General features: G+C 40.9%; 1 protein-coding gene across 2 annotated transcripts; it reads left to right on the top strand.

Moving 5' to 3' along the window:
* Nucleotides 1–404: 404 nt before the first annotated feature.
* TCEA3 (transcription elongation factor A3) lies at nucleotides 405–26,323 on the top strand. Of its 2 annotated transcripts, none has more exons than XM_039334288.1 (13): nucleotides 405–862; nucleotides 6,046–6,108; nucleotides 7,940–8,045; nucleotides 8,750–8,873; nucleotides 11,467–11,538; nucleotides 16,625–16,681; nucleotides 17,217–17,297; nucleotides 17,700–17,777; nucleotides 19,210–19,370; nucleotides 20,597–20,657; nucleotides 21,521–21,671; nucleotides 22,843–23,061; nucleotides 24,463–26,323. In XM_039334288.1, the coding sequence occupies exons 1-13, from the start codon at nucleotides 794–796 to the stop codon at nucleotides 24,469–24,471; spliced, it is 1,251 nt and encodes a 416-aa protein (XP_039190222.1). In that variant the 5' UTR covers nucleotides 405–793; the 3' UTR covers nucleotides 24,472–26,323. The 2 variants fall into 2 exon arrangements, with proteins under 2 accessions (XP_039190222.1, XP_039190221.1); XM_039334287.1 differs by having other exon boundaries at nucleotides 407–862; nucleotides 20,597–20,653; nucleotides 21,517–21,671.
* Nucleotides 26,324–26,584: the final 261 nt, after the last annotated feature.

Below are 26,584 nucleotides of genomic sequence, written 5' to 3'. Positions count from 1 at the left end.
TCCCAGAATTCCCCCAGCCGGCGGAGTTCTTTGCCGAGCTGCCTGGGAGTTGAAGTCCACCCATCTTCCAGTTGCCAAAGTTGAGAAATACTGCCTTAGGGCAGGGGTCTTCAAACGTGGCCCTTTTATGACTTGTGGACTTCAACTCCCAGAATTCCTCAGCCAGCGTACTGGCTGAGGAATTCTGGGAGTTGAAGTCCACAAGTCATAAAGGGGCCAAATTAGAAGACCCCTGCCTTAGGGCGTCAATAGCATCGCAAGGCAGCTGGGCGAGCAGTTCTCGCCTCCCTCAAACCGTGAAGCAGCTCCTCGGAAAGGTCTCCTCGCTTTAACCCCACCCTGTAGAGCTCAGCACATCCCTTCGCACGTGGTCTCAATCGCCGCCCATCTCGCCCTGCCTGCGATTTGTTTTTTTCCACCAGTTGATCCTTGACTCCTATATTTAGCTAGTCCCAGGGTACTATTTCGACTGCATGGCCGTCGTTTATAAGTCCTTGGGTCGCCACTCCCCCCTTTCTCCTGCTTTCTCTTCCCTTGGTCCAACTTGTAGTTAGTTAGCGCAAAAACTTTTTTCTTCCCCCCCACCCTCTTTTTAATGCCACAAGCACTTTCCTGGTTCTTCCCTAAATAAACAAATCGAACCCCTGAAACCTTAGACGTGTTATGAAAACAGACCCGACGGCGGGTCGTCCCCCGAGCTGTGTTTTGATCCATACGTACATAAACAAACACGTATCTCTGGATCTGGGCGGAGGGGGACAGCGTGTGGACGCCCGTTTAGACGGCCGAAGCCATGGGGCAAGCGGAGGAGCTAATCCGGATGGCCAAAAAGTTGGAGAAGATGGTGTCTAGGAAGAACACGGTAAGCGAAAACTTCGTGTTACGCGTTGTGTCTGCGTTGGCTTGGGGGGGGGGGGGAGGCTAATGTTGCGCTTTCGCTTGCTACACAACCGCGGCGGGCTTTTGCAGGCTTTGGAGTTTGTGTAATTCGCCGTTGTTTTCAAGCGCTTCCTGCTTTCGGTTACCCTTCGGAGTGTTGCAAATTGTTCAGAAGGCAAAGAGAGGCGTGCATCTTGGAAAACGCGCGGGGGAGGGGAGGAGAGGAAGGGGAAGGGGAAGGGGGTTACATTCATGTAACCTTGGCTAAATCAGTACCCATTCACTCGGTGACCTCTTCCGCTTCCTTTCAGTTCCAGCTTTTTCTTCCCCCGTTCCCCCGTGTGTAACCAAGCAGAAATCACATCTGAGTTGCAGTCAACGTTCAGACCCAGACCCAGATGGCGGAAGGCTTTGGGGAACAGGTGTTTGGCAAAGGCTGGAGCTCTTAAATTTGATCTTTGGGCAGGGCTCCTAAGGCAGGGATAGTCTGGGAGAAGTAGAAATATCAGAGGAGGAGGGGAGAGGGGAGGGGGCCCCTGTGCACTATCTGCTTTCAATAAGGTGGAGTGGCCCACATCTCTATTTCTTAAACTGAACATGACACAACCCAGCCTGAAATTTTGGAAGATGCCAGGCCAATGGAACCCTTGTGAAGCAGGAAGAGTCCTCCTACTAGTATAATAGAATAACAGTTGGAAGGGGACCTTGGAGGTCTTCTAGCCCAGCCCCCCAACTCAAGTAGGAAACCCTATACAATTTCAGACAAATGGCTGTCCAGTCTCCTCTTAAAAACCTCCAGTGTTGGAGCACCCAAAACTTCTGGAGGCAAGTAGATATTTACTGGCAATTATGATGTTAATTTAGATTATTTATTGACCACATTCATGGTCTCAGCTAAAGGCTCTTGGAGGTTGAGAAGGGAACAAGATCTTAGAGGTGTGTAATTAAGCTACAAAATCTGTTTTGATTTGAGCCAGCAGGTAGGAGGCAGTCCTGCTTTTCTTCCAATAGTGCATGCTTCAGCCTCATTAAATGTTTGTTTGCCAGACCTTGGCTCTACGTAGACTTTTCCACTGGCAGCATTCAAGTTGGTTCAACAAATCCATTCCAGGGCCAACTCTTCCACAATTGCCCAACCTCTCTATTCATGGTTACTTTGTTGCTGATATTGATATTTTTTTTATTTGTTTATATCTTGCCTTTATTATTTTTACAAATGTCAAGGTGGCGAACATATCCGTCACACCTTCCTCTTCCTATTTTTGCCACAACAACCACCCTGTGAGGTGAGGTGAGCTGAAAGAGAGTGACTGGTCCAAAGTTACCCAGCCAGCTTCCATGAGTAAGGTGGGACTCGAACTCATGGTCTCATGCTTTCTACCCTGGTGCCTTAACTACTAGACCAGGGGTCTTCAAACTTGGCCCTTTTATGACTTGTGGACTTCAACTCCCAGAATTCCTCAGCCAGGCACGCTGGTTGAGGAATTCTGGGAGTTGAAGTCCACAAGTCATAAAAGGGCCTAGTCTGAAGACCCCTGCACTAGACCAGGGTGACTCGCTCTTCTACAACTGGCCAACCTCTATTCATAGTGAGTGTGGTTACTTTGTTACTGATAGCGATGTTGTGGTTGTATTGCCTAATCTAGAGTAAGCTAATTGTAGCTTAAGAACTGTACCTAATCCTCATCTTTCGTTTTTGGTCTCTCAGAAGTCCCACTAGGCATGATTGTTGAAAATGCAAGACAATTTCTACCATTTTTCATATGAAAAATAATAAATCCCCAAATAGACAAATGACACTTAAAAAGTAAATCCAGTTCCTTTCCAAAAATCAACTCTCACTTATATATGTGATGTGGTCTATCTCATTTGGTGCCCTCTCCCCAAAATGTGTTCCTTGGCCTCTGGAACCTATACAGACCTAACAGAACAACAACAATGGTGTACAGAAACCCAGATGAGTTGTATAATTCATATACTAGATTAAACTGGTGAGGCATCTGACTTTAAACGCTCACACTGAGCATTTTCAAAGGTTAAATTAAAAAAAAAGTCTTGAATCTGGAAGCAGAAAAAAGACTAATTGACACTTCGGCAAGTGAGGAACAAAAGTTGTCCACCTGTAATATTTTATAATTCTTACATGGGGGCTGCTTCTGTCAGCTATTCTGTTCTTGAAAGGTGCCCCTGCTTTAAAAAAGGTGAAAAGGCTAGTCGCTTAATTGGGACATGTTTCAAAAATGAGAATCATCTTTGCTTCACTGTCATCCTTATCCTCTTTGGTTTATGATATTTATTCCAGAAACCTATTTAAGCTGAAAGATATATTTTTGCAGCAGAAGCAGCACATTTGGTTAGAATCGGAAGCTTTAGCCCTTTAAATCCCAGAAATGTAAGCATGAAAAGCACTGAGCACTCTACAGCAAGATTAGACCTGGAGGTTAATGTTTGACTTTCCTTGCAAACTTTGTTCTAGCCTGGGTGGACTACAAACAACTTCTTTAATCTTATTTTCCTAGATCTCCTTCAATTACAAAGGTGGACGTTCTATGTTGGAGCAGGATTAGAACTTTTGATTTGGGGAAGGCCAGCTTGGGTGAAACAGGCCACTAATTTTCTTCAATATTAAGCAACAGTCAGCTTCAATATGTTTCTGGAATAAAAATGATAAGCCAAAGGGGATAAGGATGACAGTAAAGCAAACACGATTCTCATTTTTGAAACATGTCCCAGCTGCAGTGTTGTCAATGTTTCTCATTCCATTTTGCTTTTTTAGAAAAACAAAAATCTCATCCTGTTAAGCTTGGCTTTTGATCATGTCATGGACACATGCATATTGGAAGTGGTGGGATTCAGCTGGTTCGCACCACTTTGGCAGAACCGGTAGCTAATTTTTTGTTGCCCAGGCCCAGAACAGACTTCCGGAAGCAGCATCCACACAGAGAACCAGTTGTTCACTTATTTGAATCCCACCACTGCATATTGGGTTTTTAAAGCAATCATATGCAAATAATGTGTCACTGCCTTCTTGGCTATTTTTTGACTTCCCCAGCCAGTCTTGGAATTTCCTGGTGTCTAGCATTTGCTGACGCTACCACCAAGGAGATAGAGTTAACAAGCACATGATGTATTAAATGTTTTGTCTCTTGATGCTTTAGTGGTTTTATTGCGAGCTCCATAGAAATGTGGAGTAGGTGATGTACAGTGGTAAGAATGAATGCATAATATGTGGCCTTTAGCTGAGGAAACTAGAACAGATCATCATGTGATCAAAATGGCCCAGTGTAATGTCCCTTCCATTTCTGATATTCATACATCACAGCGTGAAGACAACAACAAAAGGAAGCATATGTTTTATCACTTTCTCTCTCTCTTTCTCTTTCCTCCTCCACTCCCTCCCCCTTTCTGCTCTTCCTTAGCTTTCTAAATGAGCAGAAGATTGGCAATTGCTGGGAATTGAATCTATGCAAGAGACAGATGGCAAAATTATATATTGGATTTATCTTTGGCCTTTGAAGACATTCAGATGGGGGATGATATTGCTGAAACAGAGGTTACTTAGTAGCAGGCTCGGAAAAGATATCACAAAAGATACCACTTCTTTTACTTATGGTGTTTTAATACAGGATGGAGTACAAAAAAAAAGGGAGAATTTTTCTAACCCAGGGTTAAAATGAGGGGTCCTTGGTTCTCTCTGGGCTTGGTTGTTTTCTTGCAGACGTTTCATTATCTAAACTAACATCATCAATGCACTGACTGCACCAGTTTGGGTAATGAAACATCTGTAAGAAAACAACCAAGCTCAGAGAGCACTAAGGACTCCTCGCTGGATGGAGTCTTGAACAAAGCTATGGAAGAGGAGTTTTCCACCACCACCATTACAGGCACTATTGAGCTGTAGTCTGGATCTCTACATACGCTGTTGCCAGTAGCTGAGCTTCTTACTTGCTAACCTTTTCATCTCTGCAAGGAGCTTCACCAAACAAGAAGACCACAAACTGAAAAGGGGAGCTTTTTTTCCCCCCTGAGGGGCAGTTGTATTAAATGCAGATCATGGCTTGGCTGCTAAACATAATGATGGAAATTACTTGACGTGCACTTTGACTTTTTGTGGCACAGAGACCACCCCTGAGCCTTGCAAAAGCAAAATTGGAAGATCTTGTAAAGATCTTTGTCTTCCCTTCAAATTCCCTTCCAGATTTTCTGTTTCAGTGTTTCTCAACCTTGGCAGCTTGAAGATGTGTGGACTTCAACTCCCAGAAGATTGGCTGGGGAATGCTGGGAGTTGAAGTCCATGCTGCCAAAGTTGAGAAACACTGATCTATTTCATGGATCTGTTCTTATTAATGTCACAAATTAGTGAAAGAAAGAAAAATCAACTTCTTTTGATTTCCATTGTCTGTGGCTAACAAAATCAGTTGGGAACATCTATTGCCCGAAGTTCATCTTATCAATATGTCTTGAGACACCTTGTTTGTGATCTATCTTGGCCAATGCTCCAATTAGCAATTGTTTTAATTGTTTTAATGAAGAGAAATTTATAATTGAGAAGCTGGCATATTCCAATTTAATTTCCCTGCCTCTTGCCTTATATTTTATTTGCAGCAAGGTCTTAGAGAAGCCAAACAGAAACTCTTAGGAAATACTTAAAAAATGAAAGAGTTGTGAAGGAGATAGGGGGCTAAAAGATCAAGAAAAACAGGAGACAGTGAGTTCTAATTCCACCTTAGGCATGGAAGCCGGCTGGGTGACTTTGGGCCAATCACCAGAAGACTGTGAGTTCTAGTCCCATCTTAGGTATGAAAGCCAACTGAGTGACTTTGGGCCAGCCTCCCTTTCTCAGCCCAATCCACCACACAGGTTTGCTTTGGGAGTAAATAGGAGGAGGAAAGAGTATTATGTATGTTCACCACCTTGAGTTACTTATAAAATAATAAAGGTGGGCCAAAAATGAAATAAATAAAAGCGAATGCTTTGTGACCAGCTGCATTCAAGATTGGAGATGTTTTTATAAGAGCATTTGCAACCTCTCTTTGCTTCAGAAGCTGGCACTTTTTGCTCTCATGGAACCTTTAAATACTTGCCTTGGATGAAAAATGATAGAAAAACAGAAAATGAAGACTAAATGATGCCTTCTGTGCTCTTTCTGCCCACTCCCCCTCTTAGGAAGGAGCTCTGGACTTATTGAAGAAATTGAATAGCTGCACCATGACCGTTTTGCTGCTGCAGGTAAGGCTGGAGTTGCTTTGTTCTCTTGGGACAGGGGTCTTCAAACTTGGCCCTTTTATGACTTTTGGATTTCAACTCCTAGACTGGCTGTCTGAGGAATTCTAGGAGTTGAAATCCACAAGTCATAAAAAGGCCACGTTTGAAGACCCCTGTCTTGGGAAATGTAGATTGAAACCTTTTTCATAGCCTGTTTAACTCTAAGCATTCCACAGTGTTTCAGCACTAAAACAGCCAGTCTTCACCTAACAATGGTTATTGGGCCAATCACAATGTTGCTAAGCATCACAGTTGTAAAGCAAGATATCATGTTACCATGCCACTTAGGGACAGCAGTTACAGCACTTCCGGTTACCACTGTTAAATGAATCCTGCATGGTTGTTAAGCACACTGTTACATGCTTGATATGCTCATGGTAAGGATAGTGCAAATTACTGGCAGCAGAACCAGCATGGGAGAGAGGCATCTCTAACAAACGGTTGTCATCAGCCTCTGTTAGGTTAATTTTAGCTTTCCTGCAGGAACTGCAGAGGCAATGCAGAGAGACTTCCTCAGTCCAAGTATCTACTTTGTCTTCTCAACAGCCCTGAGAGGGAGGCTAAGAGAAGAAAGGTGATCCAATGCCATCCAGTCTTGTGGAAAACGGAAGGACTCTTACGAATTCCAGAGGGTTTTAGCAGAGAGATTTATTGCTCAGGTTCAGAAGCAATAGCAACCAGCAATTCTGAACCCCGAGGGCGGGTTCAGACTTCAGTTTTATACTTTCCCTTTCTCAGGAACAAAGGGATATACATTGAAATACACATTGTAATACATTAGGTTCGTTTCTCACGGGTATACAATGGAGAGTTTGCTACATACATTGTATCCAAGTGCAGTGCGCATTAGGTTAGTCACATACTACTAATGCAGCATTATTCCAGTAATTATGCAGACACATCATTATTCTAATGATTGTTAATTAATCCACATTACCAGCATTTGATGTCCCTCAGCCATCCTTCAGTTCTAGTCTGATGGATGGTTGGAAAACCTGAAGAGAATTTTAACACTTATTTTATGTCCCTTCTTCCCTTGAAGATCACATCTTTCAAATGTCTGACCCTTGGTTATTTAAGGTGTTTTCTCCCCATTATCCAATGTGGTAATACTGGTTATTACCAGTATTAGAAAAGGCAGAAGGCAGGATAAGAAGCAATGGATGGAAGCTAATCAAGGAGAGAACCAATGTAGAACTAAGGAGAAATTTGTTGACAGAACAATTAATCAGTGAAATAACTTACCTCCAGAAGTTGTGGGTGCTCCAAGGGTCTTAAGATTTGTCTGGAATGGTAAAGGGTCTCCTGTTTGAGGAGGGGGTTGGACTAGAAGACCTCCAAGGTCCCTTCCAACTCTGTTGTTCTGGTTTTGTTCAATGGTTTATCATTTTCTTTTTGCTTGGTTTCAATCAGGACTATGTGCCAGGAAGCCCCAGAATCTGCATGATGTCAAAATGGACACCCATCTCTTTTCATAATAGTTGCACCCGATTGTGCAGATTTTGACAATCCGCTACCCCCCTCGACACGTGGATCTTTTTAATGCATTGCCACCACTTTGGCAATTGAGGAGGGTTGTAAATGGATCAAATTAGTAAATAAATAAATTGGATACATGATTTTCCATCGTTTTCATTGGCGGTGAGGAAGAATTAAGGAAATGCAGCATCTTGAACAGGGAAAGGTCTTCTCTGTCTTGGCATCCCTTGTAATGATGATTTGAAAATGGGGATACTGAGATTCTTCTCCCCACAAAAGATTCCAGTAGTGCAAATCTTTCTTTGCTTTGTTTCAGACCACCAAAATTGGTGTGGCTGTCAACACAGTGCGTAAACATTGCTCAGAAAAGGAAGTGGTGGCTCTGGCTAAACTCCTTATCAAAAACTGGAAGAGGCTATTAGGTAAGAATCCAGCTGTTCTTTATGATGGGTGATCAGAAATGCCAACCAGCCATTGCAGATCTGGGGAATTCTTAGATGTGAAGGGAATGATGGACTGGCATCCTGGATACATACAAAATCACTTTCCAGTTGCTTTAATCTGCCCCATTTCCTCTTGTTTGCCTTGGTGGTCCTGTATCATGGCGTTTTAAAACTAGTTATAACCTATAACCTATTTTTAAAGATAATCTTGTCTACAATAATTTTGAAAAATAGTGTAACTTATTTTTAAATTTTAATCTTATTTATTGCAACTAGTTTTTCAGTGTATTGCACCCCTGCCTGCTCAGGGGTTATTATTTTTAACTGTGAATGTGCAGGACAAAAATAGTACAAATTGGGAATAAATGTAAATCATTGTATAAAAGAAGGATTTAGAAATAAGTGACATTTGCCCTTAATTCCACTTTTTTTCCTTTGGCAAATAGAATGACATGTAATGGCATAACTTGGGGAGGGAGTTAGTATTGGGGATTCAGATTTTTTATTGGAACCCCCTGTTCTCAAAGACAAATTTACTTTAAAGTTTTTGATCCTCACCAATCCAACCTAAGGAAGAATATCAAGGGCTTGGGTGACTGTGGTACTTTTCATAGTGACTGAGTGGTATCCTTATGCTGTTCAGTTGGCTACAATTCTACCTGAATGCCCCCTTTTTCTTTCAGAGTCATCCGGGACACAAAAAGGGAAAAAAGAGAAAGACATAGCTCTCTCTGGCTGGAAAGCTGAAGGGGCACTTTCCAACTCTGTGGATGTCTGCAAAAATCCTGATGGAAAGCAGAAAGATAGGTATTGGCATATTCAAGCTGTTTAAACAAATCTGTCCGTCATGCAATGAATAGCTAGAATAACACTGTTTTGCAATACAATTCACAAGATTGTCTGGGACACTACACATCCTCTTCACAACCTGTTTTCCTTGTTACCTTCTGGGAGGAGGCTTCGTGGTATCTGAAGCAGAACATCCAGATTCAGCCACAGTTTTGTTCCGTACAATATCAACCTTGTGAACTCTCAAGCTTCCTCTTTCCGCTATGTATTTAAGATGGACAGTGATTAATATTTATATTACTACTTATATGTAAGGGTGTAGGTTTATACATATGTTGTATATAGCATGTTTTGAGAGCAAGCAACAAAATTTCATTTTTAATTTGTGCCATTGTGCCCACAGTACAAAAAAATGACAATAAAGGTCTATCGGTCTGTCTGTCTGTCTGTCTGTCTGTCTGTCTGTCTGTCTGTCTGTCTGTCTGTCTGTCTGTCTGTCTGTCTGTCTATCTATCTATCTATCTATCTATCTATCTATCTATCTATCTATCTATCTATCATGGGTAAACTTGAGAGAGCAGAATTGAATGCAGGCAGTCCTTAAGTATCTAAAAATGTTAAATCATGGCAACTAGACCAAAGTTTATTTTCAGTGAAAATAAAAAATTAGTTAGGCAGAGAGTCGGAGAACTGTTGGATTGTGGTAATTCTTGCCATACCAACTGCAGGATTTCTCCCCAAAATGTATTGCAATATGTAAATGAAGACTCAAGCATCCCGGCCAAATCGTCATTTTGACTGAAGAAGTTACTTGGATGAGTAACAAAATGTCTTGGTTTAATAAACTTTGGTCCAGTTGCCATGATTTAACCTTTTCAGATACTTTTGGCCTGGATGCTTAAGTCTTCATTTACATAGGTAGTCCTTAATTTACAACCATCTGTTTAGCAACTGTTCAAAGTCACAACGGCACTGAAAAAAGTGACTTACAACTGGTTCTCGCATTTAACAACAATCATAGCATCCCCACAGTCACGATATCAAAATTCAGGCATGTGCCAGTCATACTGATGTGTGTATTTATGGACAGTTGCAGTCACTCAAAGTCATGTGATTATTATTTGCAATATTCCCAGAGAAGCAAAATCAAATAGGGTGAGCTGAATTTGCTTAAGGAATGCATAATTCACCTAACTGCTTTTAATTACTGTGACAAAAAGAGTCATAAAATCAGGCACAACTTTCTTAATAGACCTCTCTTGCTTAGCAATGGAAGTTCTGGTCCCAGTTGTGACAGTAAGTCAAGGACTACCTTGGGATTCAATTTAACTGGATAAGAAAAGATATTCTGACATAGAAATTTGCAGTTTCCAACAGAATGTGTTTTATAGGATATACATTCTAATACAGTATTTCTTGACTGCAGCCATGTTAAGGTGTGGACGTCAGCTCCCAGAATTACCCACCCAGCATGCTTTCTGGGAGTTTTAGTGCACATATCTTAATATTGTTGAGGATGAGAAACACTTGCTATAGTGTATCTGGACTGCTCAGAATGGAAAAGAGGAGAGGGGAATCACTGAATCAAGGCTTAGAGGTACTTGCTTAAAGTAGAAAGGGTGAAGAGAAGGCATTTAATAAGGATGAGCATTGCTTTGGGTTTGATTCAGAGTGCACGGGGGGGGGGCACAAATTGGGGCAGTTCATTCTTTCCCGGGGTTGTCTGCAGTTGTGGGGGGCAGCCGTCCCCTTCACAGCAAAGACAGCCTCTTGAAATCAGAAGAGCTCTAGGGTTTACAAGTAGATTTCTGAGTAATATGTAATGGATCATAAATCTTTAACTGTTTGATTGTTCTGCCCACAAAATATTTTTCCACCTATGTCAGACTGTTAAAACCCATGAAAAAAAGAATGCGTATAAGAAATGGAGTGCTTTAATTAATACTTAAGTCTACAGCTCAATTCTGGTGCAGAAATCAAATTTCTAGATTTGGGGTGTGCTGAAATGGACTCCCTAAATGGGAAGAATTGAAGGAGGGGATTGGAGGCTTTCCTAAATGTCATTTATCTTTTGCATCTGACTGCTAGATCTTACAGTTGTAGTAACAAAAAGGATTCAGTTCGCTCGATATTTGCCTTTGTCTTGCTTTAAAGCAGAACTGGATAATTTTTGGTTAGTAAATGGTAACATTATTAAATGAAAATTATGGTTGATTGGGGATTGGAAAAAGCAGGGCATTGCACAATCAAAATTTTTTTTTAAAAAATCACAAAAATGGGTGAAGGTGATTTTTTTTCCAGGGTTGGTGGTGAAGCAGATTGCTGATTTCTGTTTGCTTGTTGATTTACAGTTTCAAGTGTTCAAAATCACATAGAACCTTTGCAAATCTTGATTTATCTGAATTCAGATGGAAAGCACACTCTCTGGTTTTGATCAATAAGTTATTGTTATCACCTTGGGAGAAAAACCTGAAAGCTGGGGCTTCACAGAGGCATTTGAAAGAGAAGTGTGAATTTCTTAAGTTGAAGAGCAAGATAGTTCAATCCCAAAGCTCTGACCTTCTCCACAGGTTGACAGTTCTTTGATCATGCCTCTTGTTTTCCTTTCTAGGAAACTGAATAAATCCACCTCACATGAAGTCATGCTAAAGAGTAGTTCTTCCTTGGTCTCCAAACCAGACAGGTATGCTCTGTAATTGGAAATGTAATTATTGTAAAAGATGTGAAATGAACAAGATATACCTGGTTTTTTGGGGGGAGGGGGAATCAGGTTTTCAAATGAATGAGATTGTTTGATAGATAAATGAAGACATAAGGAATGTGTCGTTGTAGTTCAGAGTGTATCAGAACATTCCCACAGCAATCCCTGAACCTCAAGATGCAAATGTTTTTTCTAACTAAGACCCGTTGTTCTCTGCAGATAACAGGAGGGCAGGAAGTAACCTGAGATCTATTACATTATTACTTATAAATATGCCTTATTTTCCTTTCTGAAATACACAAATATGAGTGCATCTCTTCGTTTGCAGGGGTATGTCACCTACTGTTCTTTTGGTGCATACTCTTAATATTGAATAGTACAGATATAGCCTTGATGCTTTGGAACCTGCATTTTGATTCCTCACTGGATATCCAAAGACCTTTTCTTCCCTACTTGCAAGCTTTTGTGGGGGAGAAAATAAGAATTTCCTTTTCCGCCAACTTTCCTTACAGTGGGTAGATCCGTTTAAGAAAGAAATGACAAGATTTGCTGGCCAGATACTACTTTCCTTAACACCCCTCCCCCCCAATGAGTTGGGATTACTGAAATTTATCAGCACAATGGACATAGTTAACTCTTCTCTAATTTGCCCCAAAAGGCCAAAATATTTCTGCTCATCCAATAATATTACAATCTTTACAGCTGCAAATATTATTTTTCAAATGCAGCTTCCAGTCTGTAAAAAATTACCTCCTTCTGGTTTACAGCTTAAAAAGTAATTACTAGCTTTTTGAATTAAAGAACATTATTAGGCCTTCAGTGCCATTCTTATCTCAGGATAGGAGTCAGCTTCTAGGTTTCTTAAGATGAAAAATGTCTCTCCCTTGATCTTGTTTGCCCTTGGTGAAATGCCAGTTTTATTTTGCCAGAGAGCCTCTTTAATTTCACTTTCCACTTCAGTACTAGTGAGTCAGATTTTGTCCCTGGACTCGGCTAACTCACTGCTTGAAAGATGACAGAGGTGAGCTGAGCTGATGGCTTTGGGAAGTTCCTCCAAAGTTTATTAAATAAAGTCTGCAGCACTTCTTCTCCTTTGAGGGTTATAAAGCTGAGTAAAAAGAGGCCAATTTATTGAATATTCTTCAATTCTGTAATAGAATTGGTGGTACAAGATGCGGATCCCAATGGAATCCCTTGTTCTTTCTTCCTCAATATTTCATTTTTCTCCTCCAGATTAATTTTGTGCCTTTTTTATTCAGTGATGGCTGTTTACATAAATCAACACATTTGCATTTGTATATCATTTTACCCTTTAATTAAATTGCATACTAAGCTGTATATGGAAACTGTTATATAAAAAAGAATTTCCAGGACCCATAATCAAGAGGCAAAGCTCTAATAATAGAATATTGACAGTGTTCAACTGATTTCCTTCCTTCCTTCCTTCCTTCCTTCTTTCCTTCTTTCCTTCCTTCCTTCCTTCCCTCCCTCCCTCCCTCCCTGTCTCTCATGGAATGCCATCAAGTATACAATTTGAAAATAGCTGGTCTGTCTTGTAGCCCCAGGATAACTCATCCAAACCCTAGCCACATTTGTTCCTGCTTAGCTTTTTTCATATCAGGTGCTGCCTTGAGAGGTGCTGCCATCTGTTGGCCATGTATGGTAGTTACCTGTCCTTAACAAAAGCAGCATTCAACAGCTTTTTGTGCTTGTGCTGTGCCAGGTGATAACATCCACCTGACCTTTTAATCACCTCTTCTTTCTCTGCCAATAGCAGAAACAATCTATTGAAGTGTGGCACTTTATTGAGGCAGAGAGAGATGGCATTAATAGGTCCTCACTGAGTGGCAGTTGTATTAAAAAAAAATTGCTGGCCCACAGCTGCCTTCAAAATTAAGAGAGACTCAGTACATTTCTTGCTTACGGGGTGTTCATTTCTCAGCCGCCTTACTACCCAAACTCATAAATAATATAGATTGCTCTTTCTAAGCAAAATGTAGGATCTTCTGTAAATATGAGCTTAAAAGATAAAAAATGCCACAGCTTTCTGATTTATTTGTATGTTTTATTGCTTCCTTTTTTTTAGCAATTTCACTTGACTTGTAACCTCATAAAAGTTTAAACTCCACATCAGTTCTAGAGAAATGTCTTTCTCCCTCCCCCCCCCCCTTCCCCACCTTCCAGGTACTTTACCAGCAGTCTTACTTATTTTGCCTTATTCACATGCAGTTTTCATTGCCTTTCCACATCCAGAAAAGAAAAGCCTTGCAGAGACTGTGCATGCATTACAACCATGAAAAATGAACTTTGGAAACTCTGGGTATTTGTTCTGATAGCAGAGGACAGAGGAGATAAAGAGGACAGATTTGTTCTGTCCTCTTTATAAAGAGGACACATACATCTTTGGTCTCAAGTTGGCATCAGAAAGATGGGGAAAGCTGTAATTGTTATGCAGGTTTTCACTAAATTGTAAAAAAGGGGGTGGGGAAAAATCTCAGATGACATCAGATCCAATTCTCAGCTCTGGGTAGGATCTGTGTAGGAGAAGAGCAGGCAGAGTTCGGAGGCAGAGTTAAATGCATCATCAGTTTGGAATCCCTTCATTGTCAGCTAAATCGAACCCTACTTGAATTCTGCTGACCTTTATCTAGAGCCAATTTAGTGGTGATCACTAATTGAGGAGATTCTTGTGTATAAGCTTGAATAAATCTTCTGTGCTACAACTTTATGAATGAACCTGATTCTTTGCACCTATTCTTTGCATTCTATAGCCCCAAATACAGTTCATTTACTTGCTTTATTAAATCACATTTTGTGTAGATTTTGATGCATCATCAAAGACATCACACAGAGACATCACAAAGACCAGGTTAGGGTGTTGGAAAAATGATATCACACGGGCTATGATGTCATTATGCAAACTCCAACCTTGTAGAGAAATTGCAGGGCTTCCATTGTAATGTCATCAGAACAATTTTACTCATCCCTGATGCTGATGACTAGAGATGTTTGCCCAATCCTTCCTTAAACGCATCCCATATCTCGGCATGCGTATTAGGACATGTGTTGTCGTGCTTAATCAAAACAAAGGGGTTACTATTGCAGAAAAAAGCTAAAACCTTAGTGAACATCCATATAACCTCCCAGGATGATTACCAAGCAAAGGGAGGCTCATCTTTTATTTATTTGCAAATTGTATAAACGGTTGCATTCCAGAGAGATTGGAGGGGGAGGGGTTCACAAGAAGGCCAAAACCATAAAAGAGGGCAGATCATAAACTCTGTTAAAAAAGAAATCAGAATTCACAGTAAAGGTCTGCTCTTGACTCTCAATCTCTGTGATAACCTTCACACCCCAGGATCTATTAAACAACATTGTTTTAATGGGTTTTCTAAACAAGGGAAAAGTTGATGTTGAGGGAGGGGCTCTTCAAGGAAGGGAGGCACAACCACAGAGAAATAATTGCCTCTGCTTGGATGGGGAAAGTAGATGGGAAATCTCCAGCTGCCTTTCCTCGGAGGAAAGAGCAGGACGGGACAAGACAGTTCTTCAGATACTTTATAGAAATCCTCCAGGGAATCCCAGTTGTAATCCTGTTTATTTTCAGGTTCTTTGGCAGCTGCCTCAATCTGACAATAAGTCTTCCAAGCAAAACTGACTGAGATGACAGGGAAGCAATTTCAGCTTTTGCACTTAGAACCAATTAATCCCCTTGTACATTTAGGTGGAGATGTTGTGATTTTTGTTCTAACAGCCTTCTTGTACTCTGCTGGAGAAATGGGCCTTTTCCTTGAAATAAGAAGCCTGCAATTGGCAGTTTACATAACTCAAATCTACTTCACTCTGGGAACCAGGTTGGAGAAAGCTGAGCAAGAAACGGAAATAAAAGTAGTCAGTGGTGGGATTCAAATATGTGAACAACTGGTTCTCTGTGTGGATGCCGCTTCCGGAAATTCGTTCTGGGCCTAGGCAACAAAAAATTAGCTACCGGTTCTGCCAAACTGGTGCGAACCGGCTGAATCCCACCACGGCAAGTAGTCCTCAACTTATGATTGTAATGGAACCCAGTTGTAAAATGGCTCACCCACATATCTGACCTGATTTTGACCTTTTCCCCCCAGCATTCATTAAGCGAACGCCATGGTCATTAAATGAACCAATTGTTCAGTATGGCCAGTTTTGCTGAAAACTGGAAGCAAATGCTGGTTTTTGGCAAAACCATGGTAAAACCTGTGTCAACCATCCCATTGGCATATGCAGCAAAAGAAAAACTATTAGGACATTTTTTTTTACCAAGAGTATAACTTTATTGATAGATCCATACGGGAAGAAGCAAAGCCAGCGCTGAGGTTTTTGCATGAAAAACAGCATAATTAATTTACCCTAACACTAACCCTTTTCCCCATTTGGGCCGCCCCATCAATTGTCCACCAATCCAGCATGTTCGCTTTGTTTTGGGAAAAGTCTGCGCCTTCAGAAGGTCCCCGTTGCACGGACTTGAAGTCTCAGGATTTTCTCAGGCTGAAAAGGGTTCGCATACATTCCTCACCTCCATCCCAGCTCCCAATACATTCCAAGCATTCCCCCTCCCCTCCCCAGGTTGTCTCTGTTGTCAAGCTGTGGGTAGAGGTGCGTTAAGAGTCAATCTTGACAGCCTGGTCATGTGACTGTGGGGTGCTGCACATGGGCAACAAATGCAGGCTGGCTGCTGAACCTGCTCACACAACTGCTGGGGCATCAGAATTTTGGAACCTGATTTTAAGTACCCCAAAGGAGGTCTGTTGTATCTTCAAACGGTTGCTAGGTGAATGGTTACAAATCGAGGAATATCTGTAAAGTTTGAGTGTCCTTTTCTTATGCTTCAGTGGTTTTTTTTTGTCTTTTGTCATTAGAAGACAGATATTTTGTAATTATCCTGTTTTATCTAGAGAAAATTGACTGAGAAATGATTTACAGTTGTGAATTAGAGAGCTGAGACAGCAGTTATTTATTACGTCATCAAGAAGTCGCCTCTGAATATTGTGGAGTCAAGATGTAACACAGTCTAATATTTGTTCTCCCTGTGCAGAGATCCCAAAGACGCTTCTACTTCCCAAAAGTCACACATGGAGCTCAAAAAAGAGAGGTATGTTTTCAGGGCTCTGGAGAAAGCTACCCTTTACCAATGAAGGTTCTTAAAGATGTAAAGAATTAGAAAGGAAAAAGGAGAATCATTCTTAAGCTGACCGCAGACAAATGAATATCTACGGAGCACCCCCCCCACCGCCATCAATACAACAGCCATTGCGACTGTTGTCGTTTGTATATGCAAATGTTGCATTATAAATAAGTTTGTAATTGCAGTACAGCTTTCTATAAATGAGGGCAGTAATGATGTTGCATTCTATATACTTGGCCATCTGCCCTCCCCATCCACTCTAGCCAGAATTAATGGGTTTTAATGCAGTAGCCCACAGCATCCTGAGCTTTCAGGGAGTGTATGCAATTACTTTCTGATTGACAGGTTGCAGGTAGCCCTTGAATTATGACTACTATGGGGATCAGAATTTCTGTTATAAGTCATTACAGTCTTAAGTTGAATTAGACTCAGTTTTATAGCGAGGTCTAATGATGTATGCATCTTTGCCAATATTCTTCACCCCTTTTTTTCCCTGATAAAGGAGGGATTCCAAAGATTCAAGATCTTCCAGCTCTACTGCTGCTTCCTCTACTTCCTCTCCCAAGAGACTGTCAATTGACAGGTAAGCGAATCCAGCCCTTGTGCTAATTCTGCTACTACATTGGTCCGACTGATCTAGCAAGATACAGAATAACAAGAGTTGGAAGGGACCTTGGAGGTCTTCTAGACCAACCCCCTGCTCAGGCAGGAAACTGTATACCATTTGAGACAAATGGTTGTCCAATCTCTTCTTAAAAACTTCCATTGTTGGAGCATCTACAACTTTTGGAGGCAAGTCGTTCCACTGATAAACTGATGAAATAACTCTTCTTATACTCCTACCTTAGAGGAGATAAGATCACATATGTTGGCATGGAGAGAATCTCTGCTGCATCTTTGTTTTTAAAAAGTCCTAAAATTGTGCTTTGAATTATCATCACCTGAACTGAAATTGTTATGACACACCTCTCTGTATCCACTCTAGGAGAACCTCTACCAGCTCCAACCCAGCAGCCTCACCTCCTGGATCTCATAAAAGCAAAGAGGATAGCAAAGATGAAAGGTATTGTTGGGTTGGGGCTGTTCCAAACCAAAGGAAAAACAGAATAAATTAGCTACATGGAAGAGGACAGCCAAACCTTGAGGTGTAAGAATGGAGCAGGACCAAAAAATTTAAGTGGCTCCAATTGCCAATTGGCATTGTTTAACAGATCAATCAAAGGCATGTGCAGACAATATCCCTCTTCAGTTGCTTCTGCAGGAGCTGCTGTTCACTGTCACAGAGCTTTAGAACTGGATGTTTCATATATCACCCTAAAAAAAATAGTTGTTAATGGACATCCTCCCTATGTTTTTATCTGACTTTATTGCTTGAAAGCCATCTAAGCCATCAACTTCACTGCAACTTCTTAGAGTGGACAGAAAAAGGCTACACATGTAGTTTTTATAAGAGATAGGCAATTTTTCACATATCTTTAACTACAACTTCCACTATCCCAGTCATAAATCGTGAGAATTGCAGGCTAAAAGATTTGCAGGGTGTGAGGTGCGCAATTCTGGTAAAGATTTATGTTTGAAAATAATACCAATACTTAAAAAGGAACATGAAATATCTCATTATGTGAATAAGTAATTTGAATACCTATTCAGTTTGATGGTCAGTTTTTTATGTAGGATAAACTCCTTAAAGATCCCTGGCTGCTCCTCCTTATAGGTGTTTTCCCATAGGCCAGAATATGAATTGGCAGCTTTTTAAACAGCACATGTTTAAACAGAGAACTGTCCTTTTGTGAAAGGATATGTCTTGTGGCTGTTGGCATATGACTTCTTGTGTAGCCTTCATTTTTGCATCGTACGAATTCTGCACAAGTTTTCCATGGGAAGTTCTAATATTGTGTGTGAGAGACAAAAGAAATAGCTTTCATGTCATACAATATTGGCTTTGAAAAAAGTTGGCTGCATTCATACAAAGCTTGTAATCTGGAGATTCATTTAACCCTTTTGCTGGGTTTACCAACGCAACCAGTCAGGCTGGATTTGTAAGCTAAGCACCAAAGATTGAACTGAAATGCATGTTAACCAAGCTCATAAAGTTGGACAAATACATCTCTTAAATCTTTTCCTAATTAGTTAAGCATGTTGTATGAACATGCCGATTAATCACATCAGCCCTGGCTTAAAGTGTAAGCACAGGCCAGATTGGAACTTGGGACAGGCCCTGCCATTAAGCAGGGCTCCAGCTTGCTCAACCTGAGCTTCAAGAAAAGAAAGCAAACAATTAGCTTTCTGATGTCTCTCTATTGGATTTTTGCAGCTAGGGAAGGAAGAGGTGAGTAGCATAGTTTGGCTTGGATAGCAAAATCATTTGATTGCTCTTGACTTCTATGATCCCAAATGGCCTTCTGTCTTGGGTTAGAGGCTATATTAAAGTGGTCGTCATGATAGTATTAGCGTTTTTCACTTAAAACAAAAATCTCACTTGATGTCCTGCTCAGATTAAATGACAGATCTCGAAGTGAGGTGCCCAGGATGCCTGCCAGCCCTGTCACACCAACATTTGGGACTTCTGTCTGCTTCTTGCCTTCCTGCTACTTGACTGGAGACTCCATTAGGGACAAGTGTATTGAGATGGTCTCTGCAGCCCTGAAAATGGATGGTGAGAAAAAAAAAAAAACATCCTGGGGGCGGGGTTAGAAGTTAACTTAGAGGAAAGTCAAGAGGATCTAAAGAGTTTACAGTCTGACCTGGAACTCTGGCTCAGATATTTTTATCTCTAGCTTCCACTGTGCTGGGAGTTAGCAAAAGATTGAGAAATGATAAAATAGTGATTTCTGAAGTATTGATTAGTATTGATTAGATTACATGACTACAAAGGCATTTCGACAGTAATTGATATAGAGATAGCAATAGCAATAGCACTTAGATGTATATACTGTTTCACAGTGCTTTACAGCCCTCTCTAAGCAGTTTACAGAGTCAGCCTATTGTCCCCAACAATCTGGGTCTTAATTTTACTGACCTTGGAAGGATGGCAGGCTGAGTCAACCTTGAGCTGGTCAGGATTGAACTCCTAGTAGTAAGCAGAGTCAGCCTGCAATACTGCGTTCTAACCAACTGTGCCATGAAATGATTGATAATACCAATAGAATCGATTTTACTTATGGTGCCACACCAAGTAGCAGCAGAACATAGAGATTCCAAAGGAAGGAAAATAAAAGAGAAATAAAAGCAAGTCAGTAAAATAAGATAAAATGAAGAGCAACAATAAAATAAAAAGTGAGTCCAAATCAGAGGCATTTGCGGGGAGGCAGATGATGAAAAGAGCATCACAATGCAAACTCTGCCCTTTTGTGTGTGTGTCATGACATTAAATGTGGGTATGGAAGGGACAGAGCTTATGGATGTTGGTTGCTTATCATTTTAATGAAAGCATCAGCACCTTCAAATGCTCCTGGTTCAAATAAATATAGTGGAAACAACAATCCACAGTTTAAAAATTCACATTTAGAAGTAAACAATTATTTCCTGCTGCTACTACTGTTTGTTGCATTATTGATATTAATAGGTGTTCTATAGGAAATTATAATTTTTATTGTTGCCCTTACATTAGTTATTCATTTTATGCATTTATTTTTTTAAGCTAAGAGGGCTATCTGACCTTGGCAACTTTAAGATGTGTGGATTTCAACTCATTGGCTGAGGAATTTTGGGAGTTGAAGTCCACACATCTTAAAGATGCCAAGGTTGGACATTCCTGATCTAAGCATAGAAGTTCAATTTTTTTTGGTTGGACACAAAACTGAATTTCATCTGGTTGTGCTGAACAATTTTTTTTCTTCTGTCCCCATCTTCATTTCTTTCTCTTCTTCTTCACCATCAAAGATGATTACAAAGAATTTGGGGTCAACTGTGATAAGATGGCAGCCGAGATTGAAGATCATATCTTTTTGATATTTGGGTCTGCTAGTTATTGGTATGGGTGGCGAATGCACCAGAGTGGGAAAGGTTTATGCTAAGATTGGACAGATGTTGCCTGGATGGGTAAAAACAAAAACTTTAGCCATTTGAATTGTATAAATTCAGGAGATGTTTTCTTGAACTTTTTTCTAAAAGTTTAGGAGGCTAAAAAGATGGGTCCAAATTTTGTATGGGAACTAATTGCCTACTGCTTCTGACAGAAAGTGTGCTCTTCTGGAAATATATCAGTTGTTGTTAAAAACGAGAGTAATGAGAAATATATAAGGATATAGCTAGGTTTTAGGCAATTCTCAGCCTCTGCTGTGGGCAGGATTGTTCTGTCTGTCTGGGAGATGGAGGAAGCAAAAGATCCCAGGTTTGCCGGAATACCAGAAAAACAAAATTCAAAACCTTCAGAGATGGGGGAAAGTCCTTGGAGCAGAAGAGTGGGATGAGAAAGCAGAAATAACCCCAAGAATTCCTAGATACGCATTTTTTTTGCATGTTCTCTTCATTTTCCACATATTTATTTAATTTTTAACTCACCTTTATTACTACTTCAGTAACACAAGACAGAGAATATACTTAATACTTTTTCCTCCTCCTCTCCACAACAGCAACCCTGTGAGGTGGGTTGGGCTGAAAGAGGATCGCTGGCCTTAAGTCACTCAGCCAGCTTTCATGCCTAAGGCGGGACTAGAACTCACCATCTCCTGGTGATTGGCCAAAGTCACTCAGCCAAATTGCATGCCTAAGGCACAACAGGTTTCTTGCCTGGTATTTTAATCACTAGAACAAACTAACTAGTCCAGACTAAAATAAACATTATTCCTTAATGCTGCCACATATCTACCAAGAACTGAAGAGCACAGATATGAAATACCGAAACCGAGTGAGGAGCAGAATTAGCAACCTGAAGGACCCCAAGAATCCTGGCTTGCGCCGCAATGTGCTGTGTGGAACCATCCTGCCAGCCCTAATTGCAAAGATGACGGCAGAGGTCAGTAGAAAGAGGCGATATATTGTTTTTCTCAGGTCTGTATAATACAAATAAAATTTGAATTTAACAAGTCAGTTGTGGGGGAAGGAAACATCTGATTGCCTGTTAAATGAGAGAGGGTGTGACCAGGGCAGTTTACTTTGGTTGAATGATGGCGTCATTATGCAAAAGCTGGATATTGTCACAGTGACTGGCTTTATAGTGTGCAAAGTCTGTTGCATCGAGATCTGGTACATCAGATCTTAAATGTATCTGTTTGTTAAGCTTGATTGCCTTAACTTAAGTCTTTAATTGCATTTTAAAATGTAAATATAGTAGCTGTTTTAATGATATATAACAGTTATTGCATATCTGGGTTCATGCAAGTTTTATGCTGGTCATTGGCTAAATAGATTAGTACAGCACAGCATAGTGTAATCCTGTGCAGGTCGTCCTTGATTTATGACAATTAAGCCCCAAATTTCGCTGTTAAGTGAGACATTTGTTAAGTGAGTTTTGCCCCATTTTACGACCTTTCTTGCCACAGTTGTTAAATGAATCACTGCAGTTGTTATGTTAGTAACCCCAGTTGTTAAGAGAATCTGGCTTCCCCGTTGATTCTGTTTGTCACATGACCCCTGTACACAACCGTATAAATACGAGCCAGTTGCCAAGCAAAAGTTGTAACTGTGCAAAATGGTCATACAACTTGCAAAGGTTGTAACTTTGAACGGTCACTAAAGGAACTGTTGTAAGACGAGAACTATTTATATATAGGTAGTCCTTGACTTACAACCATTAGTTTAGCAACTGATTGAAGCCAAAACCAAACAGGCTACATTATGGGTTAGCTCAGCCATTGATCTTTCCTGCTGCCCAGTTGATCCAAGTCTTTTAATCTCTCAACTCAAATTAACAACCTGTGGCTGTGTCTGTACCCTGCTTTGAATCTTTTTAAAGTAAGCATTTTCTGGATTGCATAACCATCCACTAACCAGGTTCACCTATCAGATAAAGTCATCTCCCCTAAAAAAACTTCTAACCAAGGTTAAAACCAAATTGAGCATTGTGTGCCAGTGCTCCCACTAGCTTTGCAACCGAACAGGGCCAGCAAGACTGAACTCTGATGAAAGCTGCCTAACTAAACGGGCGCTGCTGCAGTTGGTGCAGTGAATGCTGCTGTGCATTGCAGGAAATGGCTAGTGATGAACTGAAGGAACTAAGAAATGCCATGACCCAAGAAGCTATTCGAGAGCATCAGATGGCAAAGACAGGAGGTACTGCAACCGACCTCTTCCAGTGCGGAAAGTGCAAGAAAAAGAACTGCACCTACAATCAGGTGCAAACCCGGAGTGCTGATGAGCCCATGACGACTTTCGTGCTATGTAATGAGTGCGGCAATCGCTGGAAGGTTTGTACTAATGCTAGTAAATGCTTGAAGCAGATGATTAGCATCGCCTGTGTATTTTTATATGGTTTTTATGCTTTTAGCTGTACATTGCTCAGAGTTATTCAGTGAAGTGAGATGGGCAATCCCTAAATTTGGGGTAATTCATCTTCCCTTTGGCCAGAAGACCTCCAAGGGCAGCAGTAGGTAGTCCTCAACTTACAACCACAATGAAGCCCAACGTTCCTGCTGCTGAGCCATTTGTTAAGTGAGTTTTGCCCTCTTTCCCAACTTTTCTTGCCACAGTTAGCAATAGCAATAGTACTTAAGACTTATATACTGCTTTACAGCCCTCTCTAAGCAGTTTACAGAGTCAGCATTTTGCCCCCAACAATCTGGGTCCTCATTTTACCAACCTCGGAAGGATGGAAGACTGAGTCAATCTTGAGCTGGTGAGGATTGAACTGCCAAACTGTTGGCAGTGAAATTAGCTTGCAGTACTGCATTCTAACCATTGTGCCACCACAGCTCAGTGTTAAGTGAATCACTGCAGTTCTTAAATTAGTAATGTGCTTGTTAAGTGAATCTGGCTTCCCCATTGGCTTTGCTTGTCAGAAGGTCACAAAAGGGGATCACGTGACCCTGGGACATTACAACTCTTATAAATATGAGTCAGTTGCCAAGCATCTGAATTTTGATGATGTGACCACTGGGATGTTGCAACAGTTGTTAAGTGTGAAAAATGGTCATAAGTCACTTTTTTCAGTGCCATTGTAACTTTGAACGGTCACTAAGTGAACTGGTGTAAGTCAAGGATTACCTGTATTTTTATGTTTTTTTATGCTTTTAGCTGTACACTGCCCATTAGGTGAGTGAGATGAGTAATTCCTAAATTTGATAGATAAAAAAGTTTAAAAATTCAGTAATTCATCTCCAGACTCAGAGGTTCTGAAAGGGGGAGTAAGTACTATGCCAATGCAATGCAACTTCTGTTCTTTTTGTGTCTGCATTGTACAAAGTGTGAAATGGCACTTTGGAGGTAGGAAGGTCTTCCAGAAATTGCATCTTTTCCATGGGGTGTGCAGTGGTTGTGCGATCCCAGCAAAATATCTCAGGTATTGGCAGCATGCACACTTCTCTTCTGAAGTGTCTTGTTGTGTTAGTGTGTAATCTCAGACAAACAGGCAGCTCTTTGAAGGAGGCACCAAGCGATGCATCACACAAGCCCATAATTCCACCCAAACACTATGTCTCTGAGGTCTTTGGTGCTCTCTGAACCTAACCCTTCCTTATTTCATAGGGAGCTTGGCTTATGCCCAATTTGTGTTAACTGCTGGTGCAGAATTTAGTATTTTGCTGCAGAGTGGCAAAATATCTGGATTGCAATTTCCTGCATTATTAAAGAGAAAACATTTTGTTTTACAGTTCTGCTGATGCTCTTTGCACCTATATGCCAGTGACACGAAGATGTTGTACCTGTTGCAGCCAAAAATAAGAGAACCTTTGAACTGTTCACTGATGAAATAAAGCAGGGAAAGAAAAACAGCCTGCAAGGTTGAAATGCTGACATTTCAACCCCCTCTCATCAGATGTCTCTTTAAAAAAACGCAGTAGGTTTGAATGAACTACTTAAATGGAATTCTGTCTTTGTACTATATTTGGTGCCCTCACTGGGAGGGCTGTGTGTGTTCTGCAGTTACATTATACAAAGGCAGACATTAATACTGAGCATAGAAGGCCACAGATTGTGGGTTGCTCCCTGCTTTCGTTTGAGGAAATGTAAATTTTCCATTCTTAAGGCTGCAAAGATTGGTTTGGCAGTGCCTGCGCAGGCAATGTCTAGTGAAGTCTCCAAAGCAGAGGAAGATTCTGATGTCATGAGAACATGGATTTGGAAGGCCTCACTTCGTGATCAACAGTTTATTTAAATCACAAAGTATAGTTTGTTGAGGCAGATTGAAAGTAACATTTAAAATCGGCATCTGTAACAGCAAGGGAGGAAGGAAGGATGGGCTATACGCAGTTCTGACTCTGTAATTTGGAGTCAAATACCCTAGACCAGGGGTCCTCAACCTTGGCCACTTTAAGACTCCCAGAATTCTGGGAGTTGAAGTCCACAAGTCTTAAAGTGGCCAAGGTTGAGGACCCCTGCCCTAGACTTCTCCTATGTTACCAGAGATGGCCTCTCTTAGAAAGTTCATAGAGGTGTGACCTTTAATTGGCTGGATTGGTTGATCCCCTTGGCATTTCCATCCACTGTTTAGCCCAACAGTGACCCCGAAACCCCTGTTTTATTTATTTTGCTAGGTTTGGGGTGCATATTTTGGGCAAGAGAGGTCACCAGATGTCAAGGAAGAGACCTTTAAAGGAAAGACTATCAGCCCAGGGACTTTCTCTTCCCATTTTCTGACTATGCTCTCAGCTACCAAAATGTTTTGTTTCCTATCCTGTGGACTTTCACCGAGACAAAATCAAAGCATTGACCTTTTTCTTTTGGCACTGTCGCTCCAAATTCTCCCAAAGCTGCCTTCCTGGAATCCTTTATATGAGACAATAGGCACTTCCTAACCCCAAGCTGGTCCCCTTCCTGCTCCTCATCACTATAAAGACAAAAGTAAATAATAACAAATTAACCATGATAGATTCAGGGTCATCCAAGTACGCTGAGAATCTGCTTTTGAATAGGCAACTGTTCTTGCGATAACCAATTTTAGAAAAGGATGTCAGTCACTGGATATAAGGCAGTTACGAATCCTCCATCGATGGATCTGTGGCTAGTTTCATCTACTTATCAGCCTTCTCCATCTTGGGCATTCAGTTGCTATGTGGGCTTGCAGAATCCCCTAGTTAGCATGGGTATTTTGGATTCCTGTTTCTGGAAGTCAGTTAAATTGGGGTAAGATGGACATTTTTTTTTTGTAGGGAGGGAGCTAGGTCTGAGAAGCAGCCCTAGTAGATGTAATGAGGATGTAAAATCATTCAAAATGGCAGATACTTTCCCTGTTATAATTTTGCTATTAAATTATCAAGGATTTTCAGCAAACAAGTGAATCCTGCTAGAGTGATTTGGGATGTCAGGGTTTGCTCAAGTTCTGCCTCTACCTAGGAGGAACAGAACTAGTAACGAAATGTGTACAGCTATTGCATGATGAGGAATTTCCTCTTTTGTTACTTTAATGTTTATTTTTCTCTTATTTTCAAATGACTTTGTGCCATGTAGAGCAAGTACTAGAATTGTCTAAACCAAACACTCAATGGAAAAAAGTAAACTGATGCTCACCTGTCATTGTGGCTCTGTCCATTCTGGGACATGGGAATTCCTACACCAGTTGCTCCAATGGGCACAGGGATCTACTTCAAAATATCGGGTGTGATGATATCTGTGGTTCTGAAGTCAGGGACTCCAACAGAACAACAGAGTTGGAAGGCATATTGGAAGTCTCCTAGTCCAATCCCCTGCTCAGGCAGGAAGCCCTATACCAATGGTTCTCAACCTGTGGTGTATGGACCCCTAGGAAGGACGCAATGTTATCACAAAGGGTGCACA

Source organism: Crotalus tigris, unplaced genomic scaffold (assembly GCF_016545835.1).
Source record: "Crotalus tigris isolate CLP2741 ecotype Arizona unplaced genomic scaffold, ASM1654583v1 scf7180000017628.32516253702:7417878, whole genome shotgun sequence".
Lineage (NCBI taxonomy): Eukaryota > Metazoa > Chordata > Lepidosauria > Squamata > Viperidae > Crotalus > Crotalus tigris.
This window is presented reverse-complemented; position numbering and strand designations above follow the sequence as displayed.